At 36.1% G+C, this 12,675-nt stretch overlaps 1 protein-coding gene and 1 long non-coding RNA gene across 5 annotated transcripts in view; one reads left to right on the forward strand and one right to left on the reverse strand.

Annotated features, from left to right (window-relative positions):
• macf1b (microtubule actin crosslinking factor 1b) overlaps nt 1-6,229 on the forward strand; it is a 59,570-nt gene extending 53,341 nt beyond the window's left edge. For all 4 annotated transcript variants that reach the window (XM_055211830.2, XM_055211829.2, XM_055211827.2 and 1 more), the window contains 9 exons: nt 351-465; nt 587-753; nt 1,223-1,385; nt 1,472-1,626; nt 1,721-1,795; nt 1,954-2,071; nt 3,222-3,388; nt 3,551-3,668; nt 4,171-6,229. In XM_055211830.2, the coding sequence (XP_055067805.2) occupies nt 351-465; nt 587-753; nt 1,223-1,385; nt 1,472-1,626; nt 1,721-1,795; nt 1,954-2,071; nt 3,222-3,388; nt 3,551-3,668; nt 4,171-4,196 (1,104 nt within the window). In that variant the 3' untranslated portion in view covers nt 4,197-6,229. The remainder of the gene's footprint in view (nt 1-350; nt 466-586; nt 754-1,222; nt 1,386-1,471; nt 1,627-1,720; nt 1,796-1,953; nt 2,072-3,221; nt 3,389-3,550; nt 3,669-4,170) is intronic.
• LOC129449082 (uncharacterized) overlaps nt 1-12,675 on the reverse strand; it is a 69,968-nt gene that overhangs the window by 25,296 nt on the left and 31,997 nt on the right. The window lies entirely within an intron of this gene.

Genomic DNA, 12,675 nt, shown 5'->3' on the forward strand with positions numbered 1-12,675 from the left:
TTCAAAGATAAATAGTTGATGGGATAACCCAGATTTTTACAGCTTTCATGCATCTTGGCATGCTTGGCATGTCTTCATTTCTGCTTTTGGGTGGCTGTCGCTCCTAATGATTGCTTTTCTTAAACAGACATACACTGGAATTGAATGGTTGCTATACATGTATAAATGCTGACTAAAGGCAAATTTGCAAAAATTCGGTATCTTTTTACAGACCTGTCTATGGTTTTCTAAAACTTCATTACCAGATGAATTGGTTTAGTCCATTTGAAATGACTTCAATTCAAGGTACTGCATGCACTCTTATTGAACTTTAATGAATCACTAATGCAAAACACTCTTCTTCCTTTCAGGACTTTATGGATGAGATGAAAGGGAAGCTTCCAGAAGTTGAAAATGCCACAAAATCCTGTAAACACAAGCGTGTCCCTAAGCAACTGCTTTCACCCAGTCGCAAGACACCAACAAGTGAGTAAAGAATCACTGTGTCTGAATCAGTACGGTTCACTGATCGGATTATGGTGCTTGTGTGTTCTGTTATGCCAGTGCCAACTGTTAACCTCCATTTTGAATTGTGTTGTATACACAGAAAGGAGAGGTACATCAAAGCCCCGACCATCAGTGCCTATCCCTCTGGAGAACTTGGACCCTCAAACCCCTCTAATGTGTCAGCTGGTCAGTCACTGGCAAAAACTCTGGCTTGCGGCCCACAGCAGACAGAGCAAGCTAGAGGAACATCTGCAGAGGCTCAAAGAGGTGATCAGAACTATAAATCAATTTATTGAAGTTTGGTGTCTAAAAATGACAATTATTTCCATTTTTACTGAACCTCATAAAAAAAGTTAAAATTTGATGTTCCTGCAACTCATTTTATTCATATAAGCACTTTTGTCTTGTCCTAAAAAGAGCAGATCATCATGCAGATAGTCCATATGATGCATACACAATATTCTAATTTTTGCGTCTGCATTCATAAATAATAAACAACAATGGTGTTATCTAGCTAAACCGCATTGCTTCTTATACGTACTGTCCCATGTGGCGTTACAGTATAGATATGTGGAATGTAATGGACCTGAGCTTTAAATATGTGGATTAACATTGTATTCAGTGTTTCACCAAAAAAATGTCAATGGTATCAAATGTTAATGCTAACTAGATGTAACAAAAAAACAAAATTTTGTAATATATGAAAATGCATTTGAATCTATATTGTTTTTTGCAGCTGGAAGAATTTGCTAACTTTGATTTCAACATCTGGAGGAAAAGGTACATGCAGTGGATAAGTCACCTCAAGTCTCGGATTTTGGATGTTTTTCGTAGCATTGATCGAGATCAGGATGGCCGAATAACCCACAAAGAGTTCATCGACAACGTTCTGGCCTCTAGTGAGCACAGCTACAACACTTTGGTTTGAATTGTGTGATATAACGTGATGCTTTTGTCACCTAATTTTCCTTTGTTGTTTTTTTAGAATTTCCCACCAACTCATTAGAAATGACTGCTGTTGCTAACATATTTGACGTTAATGGGGATGGCTTCATTGACTACTATGAATTTGTAAGTGCTCTCCATCCAAGCCGAGACCCTTACAGAAGGACAATAGATGCAGACCAAATCAATGAGGAGGTACTTGTAGCTTCTTTTAACCACTGTAGCAATGCATTTATACTTAACATTAAGTATATCAGTAAGACGACTAACAAAAGCAAACATCCTGCAGGTGAGTCGGCAGGTATCTCAGTGCAACTGTCCAAAAAGATTTCAAGTAGAGCAGATTAGCGCAAACCGCTACAGGGTAAGTGAAAATGCATTAAGCTTAATATTAATATCCCTACAAGGAATGAACACCTGATAGTAACATATATACCTTATAAAGTCTAACGTTCACACCTACATGCTTTCTCAATTTTTGATTTATTACTCACTGGCAATTTAATGTGTCATTTTCTTAAGTTCGGAGACTCTCAGCAGTTGCGAATGGTTCGAATTCTCAGAAGCACTTTGATGGTACGAGTTGGTGGTGGTTGGACGGCGTTAGACGAGTTTCTTGTGAAGAATGATCCCTGTAGAGGTGAAGAAACTAAACCTTTATGTTTATCTGTAGATATATTGCTCATTTACAGCAAAGGGAATGAAAACTCTGTCATCATTTACTCATCCTCATGTTGTTTTAAATCTGTATGAATTTCTTTTTTGCTGATGAACACAAAAGAAGATATTTTGAGAAATAGTGGTAAACACACAGCTGATTGTAACCATTGACTTACATAGTAGGAAAAACAAATACAATGGAAGTCAATGGGTACCATCAACTGTGTGCTTACCATCATTTATCAAAATATCTTCATCATCATTAATCACAATACATTCTAAATGTTTTTCCTACTATGGAAGTCAATGGATACAATCAGCTGTTTGCTTACAATCATTTATCAAAATATCTTCTTTTGTGTTCATCAAAATAAAATCACACCCACATGTTACTCTAAAGTAAATGACGACAGAATTTTCCTTTTTTTGTGAACTACCCCTTTAAAAGTAGGGATGCACTGATACAAAATTTCTGTGGCGATACCACTATATTCAGAATTACATCTATTGGTTTTGCCTCTTACTCCTTGTTTCAAATTATAATGTCATGAAATCCTATAAGAGCGTACAAACTGCAATTTCATTGTCCTTGTTACCCAATTTAAATCATTAATTCTGATGCGTTTTTCTGCCCCTTTTGATTCCAGGATCTGCCCTGATCATCTGCTGTTTTTAAACAATTGACCGATTTCCGATAGTTGGAAAAAATGCTTTTATCTGCTGATATCGATTACAGGCCAATATATCTGTGTATCCCTAGTTAAAAGTGATAATATCTGCCCTGATCATCGGTTGTTTTTAAACAAATCGACCGATGTCCGATAGTGGGGGGAATGTTTTTATCTGCTGATACGGATTACAGGCCGAAAATTGATCTGCTTATCCCAATTACAGTTAAAAAAAAAACTATCTGCTGATACCGATTAAAAGCCGATATATTGGTGCATCCCTAGTTAAAAGTAATAATTTCTGCCCTGATCATGTTGTTTTTAAACAATCAACCAATGTTCAATAGTGGGGATTTTTTTATCTGTTGATACCGATTACAGGCCGATATATCGATGCAACCCTATAATTCTAAGCTTTAGAATGAAATGCAAATGTGTAATTTTCTTTCTCTTCATTTGCAGTGAAAGGACGCACCAACCTGAAGATAAAGGAGAAATATTTCTCTCCAGATGTTTTTGCGGCATCGGGTCGCAGAGGGAGTGCTAAAGGGCTCACAGTCAGCAGATCCAACTCCAGCTTGAGTTTATACAGCAGTGCATCAGCTCCCAGCAGCCCACTCACGCGCAAGGTACAGATACCACCTAACAGCAATCATTGTAACAATACCAAAATATTGCAGAGTTTATCTGAAGATTGTCATTTGCAGTCCTTTTCTTTTGCTATGACTGACTTTTTATGTGTTTTTCTGCTAGTGACTTTCATAAAGTAACTCTGTTTCATACCGTCACAGGCATTGCTGCGCAGAAGCTTCTCTGGTGAGAGATGTATACGTCCCAGGAGCTCTATTGCAGCATTGGGAACAGAGCATTTCTGTGCAGTAGGGGACGACGATTCGCCTTCACCTTCAGGTTAGTAAGTCAGGCTTAAAGGAATAGTCTACCCTTTTGCCATATTAATCTATGTTATTACCTCAACTTAGACGAATTAATACATATCTATCTTTTTTAAATGTGTGCACTGTACAGTGCATTGTGAGTGTGTTAGCATTTGGCCTAGACCCATTCATTCCTATGGTACCAAACAGGGAAGCCACCAAACACTTCTGTGTTTTCCCTATTTAAAGACTGTTACATGAGGAGTTATAGCAGTAAGTATGGTGCCACAAAATAAAACTTTTTTTTGGTACCATAGGAATGAATGGGGCAGGGCTGAATGCTGGCACTTTCACGGTGCGCTGTACAGTGCACGTATTGGAGGAAAGATAGATATGTATTGATTTGTCTGGGTTGAGGTGGTAACATGGTTTAATATGGCAAAAGAGTAGACTATTCCTTTAATTGTAGATAAGTTCTTTCTGAATCTTACATTATGAAAGTGAAGTGAATTTGTCATTCTTTTGAATCACTCCAGAAGAGTCTGAGAGGCTGCCCACATGACCACATCCTGTCCTTCACAACCATACTAGAGTTCCTTACTGGACTGAAATAGAAGATCGACAGGACTGCCAATCCAGCAGACCTCAGATCAGTGGCCACATGTTGGACTTTCATTAAGACAGATCTTTTGATGCTGATAAGTGGTTGGACTTTATACTCTACAAGTGAGCGCCACTTCCCCAGTGCCCTGAAGTGTCTGAAGCAGGAAATTTATGTGAGCTTTGTTTACTATCACAACTTTACACTGCTTTGTAAGCTCCACAGACTTTGTTTCAACAAAAAGGACTTGATATTGTATTTTGTATATAAGAAGAGAACCACTGGAATGTTTTGCATGGGTTAAACAGCACGAAGCCCGTAGTCTCCCATGTACTTTAGTTCATCTAGTGCTATAATCAAGATGTATGCACAGAAGTCTTTATTCTCCTGAGTTGTCAGTTGTAAGGGTGAATGTTTTCTTTGATCCTCACAATGCAGAGTAAAGCCACTGCCTTTTTATTGATATAACATAAAATGAAGAATATCTAATTCCATGTCAGCCTGCAAATATGTGTGTTTATAAACGTCAAGGTTTTGGCTTTATGATAAGCACTGGTTTTGGGTCCATGTTATTGTTCTTTGTAAATGTGGCTGATATATGCTCAGGTTTGATGTGCAAGACTTTTTCAGAGTATAAAGCTAAAGGCCCTCATTAATCAGTTTTGGAGTTTTCTGGCTTGTAGTCAATGTATGTTAGCCAAATGTATGTTAGTGTACTTCTAAAAGTTGATCTGCAGCCCTTTCTTATTTTGGGAAAACAGGGTGCATCCAAATTTCCATGCAATAAAATGCTCCTAAGATTAATAATTAATTAGCCTGACGTTGTCATACTCAATTCTAGTCAGAATTTGAGTCTGATACCGCTCCATTGAGCTATAATTATGAGGCGTGTCTCAACCGAAAAATGCCTCTGCACTCAATTGGATAGACCTACGACCAATCAACGGAGTGTGTGACGTACGTTACGTCTTTTACAGCCTGACCGAACTGCTAGTTACTTCGCTACAATGACACTAACATTGTGATTATACTGAGTTAGCGAATGAACATCAACACCTATTATGTTTACAACATTTCGTTTATCACAACATGAAGTATTTACTAAGTCATAGAGTAAGACTATCTCTTACCATTTGTACGTTAGGTGAACTTCATCCACGACAATACCCATTACGTTGGCTTGAAAATATTGGAGCCTAGCATGTCCCTCCAATTATTCAGCAACCACGATTCCGGGCTTCCGAAAAGAAGCTGGCAACGACCGCTAATTATATCCATCTCGTCGTGCACGCAGAGTTGCATCGCCGTGATAACGTTAGCCATTTCAGTTGCGACCAACTTTTGCCGAATAGGAAGGACGGCAAAAACATCAACAAATGCCCTGCTCGCGTTTCTCTGTTCCTCTTTTAAAATCAATGCTCTGTCGATATCTTTTAGAACAGACTCAATGTCAGAATCCACACATCTGAACTCTACAGCGGCAGCCATTCAACACACGCGCTCTTTGGTGACGTGGTTCATTACGTTACTGTTGATTATCTGTCCATCATCGTATAAAGCCCGCCCTGACAATTTGATTGGTTCGAACAGCATTTGTCTGAGCATAGTAGCTCCTCAACGGAGAAACGCCAGACCGATCTTCCCGTCTTCACATTCTTGTGGGCGGGGCTAAGATCGGCTGGCACCCAGGCTAATAATTAATAATAATAATGTCTCTACCCCAAATACCACTTGACTATGGCTAGCAATAGCAGCTCCATTGTGAGCTCTGACTGTTTAAAAATGTTGGCAAAAAGATAGACCAGGGTATGTTTACCTGTCTCCGTTCTAGTTATATTCATGTATATTAGTGTCATTTCCAGTTCATATGCATGTTAATGCTATTTTCTGTTTATGCGTTTTCCTTGAGTACTCATTTGATTTTGAACAGTCATATCACCAGTTCCTTTGAGGATATTAAAGTGTAGGTCTCAATGAGATTAGCTCGAAGTAATACCCCACTTTATCATTGCCAGTAAACCAAATGTGTTCACACTGAAATCATCTTCCTTTTTATCATGTCCTCCTCAGGACAGAGTCTGCTGTATTCATTTTCCCCCCACTTTATTCGTCTTATAGGTTGAATACATGTCTCATTGTTCAAGTGTTATGGCTGTAGCATTTGATTAAGATTACATATCAAATATGTGTGTCGTTTGCTTTTATGCATATGCAGTTTGGTTCTCTTAATTTTGGAGAGTTGAAATGGATTTTGAGGGTTTGAGGTTACAGCATTTCCATCAGTAGCAGCAGGTACACCTCAGGTATTGTCCTATCTGAGATTTATGTGTATATTAAAGGAATATTTCAACCCAAAATGTATATTCTGTCATTATTTACACACCTTCATGTCATTTCCACACTTGTCTGCTGTAAGATGACAGTTCATACTGACAACTCAAGCTCAGAATTGGAAAAACATACAAGTATTATAAAATTAAAGACTTGTGCTTTGAATTCCAAGTTTTCTGAATCCTAACTTCACATTAAGTTGTCATTTACTGAAATTCTCTTCTGTTGCAGCTCCATGAAGGGGCGCTTAAGCACCTTATGTTTTGTCAAAAGCCCCTGATCTTTTTGAGAACGTTTTAGTACAAAAATTTAATCAATTTTATTATTACGCCTAATTAGTTTTGCTAGTACACAAACTCTGTCAGTTTGCGGTAGATCAGCTCTTATTGTATGCATGGTTTATTCTGTTAAAAGCGTAGTGAAGCTCTTCATATGTGATGAATTGTTAAACAGTACAGTATCTGTTCTGGCCTGCAGGTGGCACTGTTGACAACAGGTAGTCACCTATTGACGATTGGTCAGTGCCCCTTGCCATTACTTTTTAACGCACAGGGCACATCTCAATGCTATTTCACAATGAAAGCCAGTTATGCTGGCTGTTCTAAAAGTAAATAAAAAACCATGCCCCAACATGTGTCATATTGATAACAATAAATTTATAGATGATATAATTTCATAATGATTGTAAAATTCCCATATCACGTAGCCTATTGGGGCCAATGGTTTCTCCAATGAAGTGCTCTGCATGTCAAAAGCTAAGCCAGAGGGGTACCCTGTCCGTTAAAAAAAGTGACAGGGATAGCGTGCTGACTAAACGTCAATATGTTTTGATAAAAAATAATATCAAATAAAAGTAGCAATTTTGTTAGGTTGTTTATCATCATTCACAATTTCATGTGATTTTATTACGCTTACTTCTTTTTGAGGTTGATGAGCATGCTCACTTTCATTACAATAAAAATTCTCTTTTAAACGTTTCTATTTGTTATTAATGAAAACAGAATAGCAGCCTATGAAATGATATTAATAATGTTAATAATGACAGAATTTGAACTTTTGTTATATATTTCATTAATACCGAAACCTAAATAAGAATCATTTATGGCCAAAATATGTAGTTGCAAAGAAAAGTCTAGAGTTTTTTTTAGAATGTATAATGTTTGTAATCAGTAGGACTGTAAGATATTGGGTCATTGCTGTGTACAAAGATCTAATAATGTCAATATCTATGCAAAATCCATTTGACACTCCAATCTATTTCAGATGAGCAGATACTGTATGCAGTTGTTTCCTTACCTGTTTGTGATCACTTATGTTGTTCACATGCTGTAACTGTTGATTTATGTTTTCAAAAATATGTACTGTAAATCTCTGATCAACATTATTTTCAGCAGCATTATTGCTTTTTTGCTGCAAGTTACTGAAAATGTAAAGGAAGGTTGCCTACAATTTTTGTTCAGTCCTCCATTTCTTTCAGTGTAGTAGAGGAATGTGACTAATTCTCCAGTTTCTTTGAAATCAGAAATCTCTTGTAAAAAATATTTTTTTAAATCAGGTTGTGTATGAAGGGGTTTAAAAAGTGCATAGTGTGTTTTATTTTAAATTGCACAACCACATGGCTTTGCATGTTTCAATTAATAAGAAAAACAGAAGGAAGAGTATTGATCCATTGATAACTAAACTAGATACATTTTTCTATGGCATTGCTGCATTAAAAAAACGTTTGTAGCACTTTTACTGTAAAGTGTAGAGTGTACTGACCTGTAAGGACTGCAACTTAAAAAAAAAAAACTCTCTAGCCTCAACATTCTTTGTGTGCTTATATAGTCTAAACACTGTGGGAACAACTAAATTCCTATTGGTTTGATTCAACACTTGCTGTGAGACTTTGGAAAATCCCATTTTAACAAGCGACCATTAGGCTGAGCTTCTGGCAGAGGTGAACACAAAAAAATTCACAGCTAGGACAAAGTCAAGGAACATTTGTGGTAAAAAATAAGTTACTGAAACCTGCTTGATGAAATACTGCATAATAAACACTTTAAAATAAAATGATTAAGTCATATTTTCAAGTCCCAACGAAATTAAAACTGATGATTCTTATTTTTTATTAATATTGCAATGTTTATTATAAAACACTTTAAAAAAAAAAAAATCCATATCCCCTTATAAACATCACCCCTGTGAACTCCCCCCTCTCATTCAAACTCAGTTAGAGGAGGAGTGATGATGTTACTCTTCTGCCATACTGCCAGTGCTCAAAATGATTCATACTCTTTTGTAAATATGACCAAAGAAGGCTGTGAAAATAAATCTGCATCGTTAACACTTTTGATCTTTTATTTTAAAATCTACAAAATCCAACCTTTCATTGGAGAATAATAATTGTAAATGGGGGAAAATCTCATTATGAGAGAAATATTTTTTCTCTAATACACACTGCTCACAATTAATCATACCCTTTTATTCAATTCTTTTTGCAACCTCCTGCGTTTCTGATCTCAGAAGGCAAAGAGTTCCATAACTTTGGGGCAGCTGGTGGGACACTCATTTCCAAGCCATGCAGAATGTAAAGTTTTGGAAATGGAAATTGTAAAATAACTTTTTAAAGGAACACTGAATATTGTCTAAATATAATAGCACTTAATTTTGACATTCCTTTCACAAATGTGAAATTTATTTGGGCTGTTGTTAGTGTTTAACTGAATTGTTTTTTTGTAAAATTAAAGAATTTAGAATGATTTAAATATTTATATGACAAATTATGTTTGTAAAAACTGTAGGATACAGGCATATTTTAATAAAATAAAGATATGTAGTTTCAGAGTCTCCAAATATTGCTTAGATGTTGCGATCAATTAATCATAAAATGGCCCTGATATGTCATTACTCTCTGCCCAGCATAAATGAATCCTCTATCTATCATTATCTTAATAATCTTCAGAGAAACAGATTTGTGCCATGGGCTTTTAATGTCTATAATTGTCACACCCCTATAGGCAGGTTTAAGTCTAAAAAAGTCTAAAAAACTTTTTTGCAAATTTGTTAAAACTGTCTTTGTATACCAATTCATAAGTAAAATAGAACTACTCTGAAAAAGAGAGTATAAAACTCGAGTGTCTGTAGACCTCTCACGACTGTTTTAAACACAGCTAATTATTTCCATTCATTCCAACCCCTCCCTTCTGGGTTTCTTTAAAGCCAGGCCCCCAAAACACATGAACGCGCGGCGCTGACCGGCTCTGCTGAGAGAAGCATTTACCTGAGACAAGCGGAGAGGAAGATTTGCATGTACACTGTAAAACCTAAAATTTAACTCAACTCAAACCATTTAAGTTTTAAAACACATACATTTGAGTCATGTGCAGTTACACACATGTAAGTGCATAATTGCACATGACTCAAGTTCACAGTACTCAAATGTATGTGTTTTAAAACTTAAATGGTTTAAGGCAACCGGTTTCCTTAACCCTTAAACAGGCAAGAGTGGAAAACGATGAGCAAAAAATAATTTCATGACATTTTTTGTATCATCTGGACTTATGTAATAGATATTCATTGGAATTTTTAAAATATTTGATATATTCAGGATTTTATGAGTTGTATCTCCCGGGATACATTGCCCTATTAAGGTATAAAAAAAGGATTAAGTCATCAAAATTTATTTTTTATTTGCAGCAAAAATTGTGTGATTCTGACTTCCTCTCTTGCTCTAAAACATGCCATATATATTTTTTCATCCATTTTAAACTGTGTAAACAACAGGTTTACTAGTAACATTGCATGTAAATAACACAACTAAATGTAGGTAGGCCTAACTAAGAATGAACAGTTTTTAAATGTCTTCATTGGCTACGTTGGTGCTTTTTCTGCTCCACCTGCAATATATATATATTTTTTAGATAATACTAGTTTGGTAAATTATTTAAAAATTGATTAATTTTGCATACTACCTGAACTACCCCTCAATGTAAACTATATGTGTCTATATGTGTTTCATGCAGAGGCCTCTTATTGGCTGCAATTTAGAGTAATGCATGCCTAGCATGAAGAAAATTACCTACATTTCTTGGTTCTAATACACCACTGCACTGTCACAAAAAATTTCATCTTCATCACTTTTCTCAAAATCTGAAGAATTCATTGGTAATGGCTCTATAACTAATATTCCCTATCATTCCTTATACCATAAAATTAGCTGTTGTGAAGCCGCGAAAGAAAATATCCAGTTAAAATGCTAAGATGCAGTCACCTAAATATACGAATATCAGTTTAACCTGCAAATTTGATCATTTATTACATTTTTTCAACTCAAAATACAAAGATAGGCCATATTGTGGTTAATCCCTTTTTTATACCCTAATCAGGCAATGTATCTCAGGGGATACGTATATTTCAAAATGTGCTAAATAACAATATAAACAACATATAACCAAATTTTCTTCTTCAGCACCTTAAGACAATGCTCACAATTAATATTAGCAGTATTAATATTTTTTTTTAAGAAGAAAAGTAAGATTAATATTAATTTTCTTACCCCAAAATCTGACTTTCCTGCAAAACCGGTGGCCATGTTGGATTTGGGTCGGGCTGACCAATCAATAAAAAAAAACTTGAAGCAAATAATGTTACCCACATATTCAAGACAGACCAAGGTTTGATAACTGATAGAAGGATTTGGTTGAAAAATCTTTTTTATGCCCCAAACAAGACACTGAAGAGAGCGTATCCCGTGGTGCACATTGCCTGTTTAAGGGTTAAAGGTGCAGTGTGTAATTTTAAGAAAGGATCTCCTGACAGAAATGTAAAATAATATGCAAAACTATATTATCAGCGGTGTATAAAGACCTTTTTATAATGAATCGTTATGTTTTTATTACCTTAGAATGAGACGTTTTTATCTACATACAAAGAGGGTCCCCTTACGTGGAGGTCGCCATTTTGTGCCGCCATGTTTCTACAGAAGCCCTTAACAGACAAGCTTTGTTTACTAAGTTGTCTCTGACGATGACATATTTGTCCGGTGGCGGCTACTGTAGCTTCTCTATGCGTTTTTAAAAGCGAGGGGTGAGCAGTGGATTGAGCCGTTGGTTGCAATTCGCAACCTCACCACTAGATGCTGCTAACATTTACACACTGCACCTTTAAATGGCTTGAGTTTAGTTGACTGTTAGGTTTTACATTGTAGTAACATCATGTCACAATCACATGTAATAATACACCTAACTTTATCACTATGAATATAAACAAATAGGATGGCTTTTAGTACTCACTATTAAGCTAGTATATGGATACTGGTAAAGTTTAAAATATATTTTGTTTGATTCGGTAACAAACGGGCTAGTTATATTTATAAGACAAAGCTAAAAACAGGTTGCATTGATACACGTTTTTTCATTACCATCAGTTACACCGTGATGAAGGTGAATTTCGTGGAAGATTCATAAAATATACGGTGTTTGGCATGTAAGAGTTTCCGTGATGAAAGCATTGTTTGCCTTCGCTGACTGCATATGCAGGTACTGTATTCCTAGATTTCGTGCCTCGTGCACGTTCAAATCAATCGGGTGTGCGCGCATGTGTGGGCAGATCCTGACACAACAGAAGTGGTAGCCATGGTCGCGAGAGAGAATCATTTGTTTCGTCCCGAATGGAAATAATTAGCTGTGTTTAAAACAGCCGTGAGAGGTCTACAGACACTTGAGTTTTATACACTCTTTTTCAGAGTACTTACATTTTAAATATGTATTGGTATATAAAGACAGTTTAAACAAATTTGCAAAAAAGGTTTTTAGATAATTCCTGCCTTTAAGAAATAATTTTCATTTCGAATACTTATATCACTGACAACAGTGGTCTGGCCAGGATAGTGTCATTTAAAAAGTGGAGTGGAACTGATGTTTATGTTGTCATGTTGTGTACTGGCCACCAGTTGTGTGATTGCAGTACCAGTTTTAGTCACAAGTTTTGTAATTGCAATATCAGTTTTGGCCACAATCCTACATACTGTTCCTTTAATTTCTTTTCATTCTTGAATATGAAGGTTAATGACTGTTTATGTGCACCAATAATGTGATTACTTCCAATAATCAGAGTAAGGAGTTTATCG

This window comes from Misgurnus anguillicaudatus, chromosome 10 (genome assembly GCF_027580225.2).
Source record: "Misgurnus anguillicaudatus chromosome 10, ASM2758022v2, whole genome shotgun sequence".
NCBI classification, from domain to species: domain Eukaryota; kingdom Metazoa; phylum Chordata; class Actinopteri; order Cypriniformes; family Cobitidae; genus Misgurnus; species Misgurnus anguillicaudatus.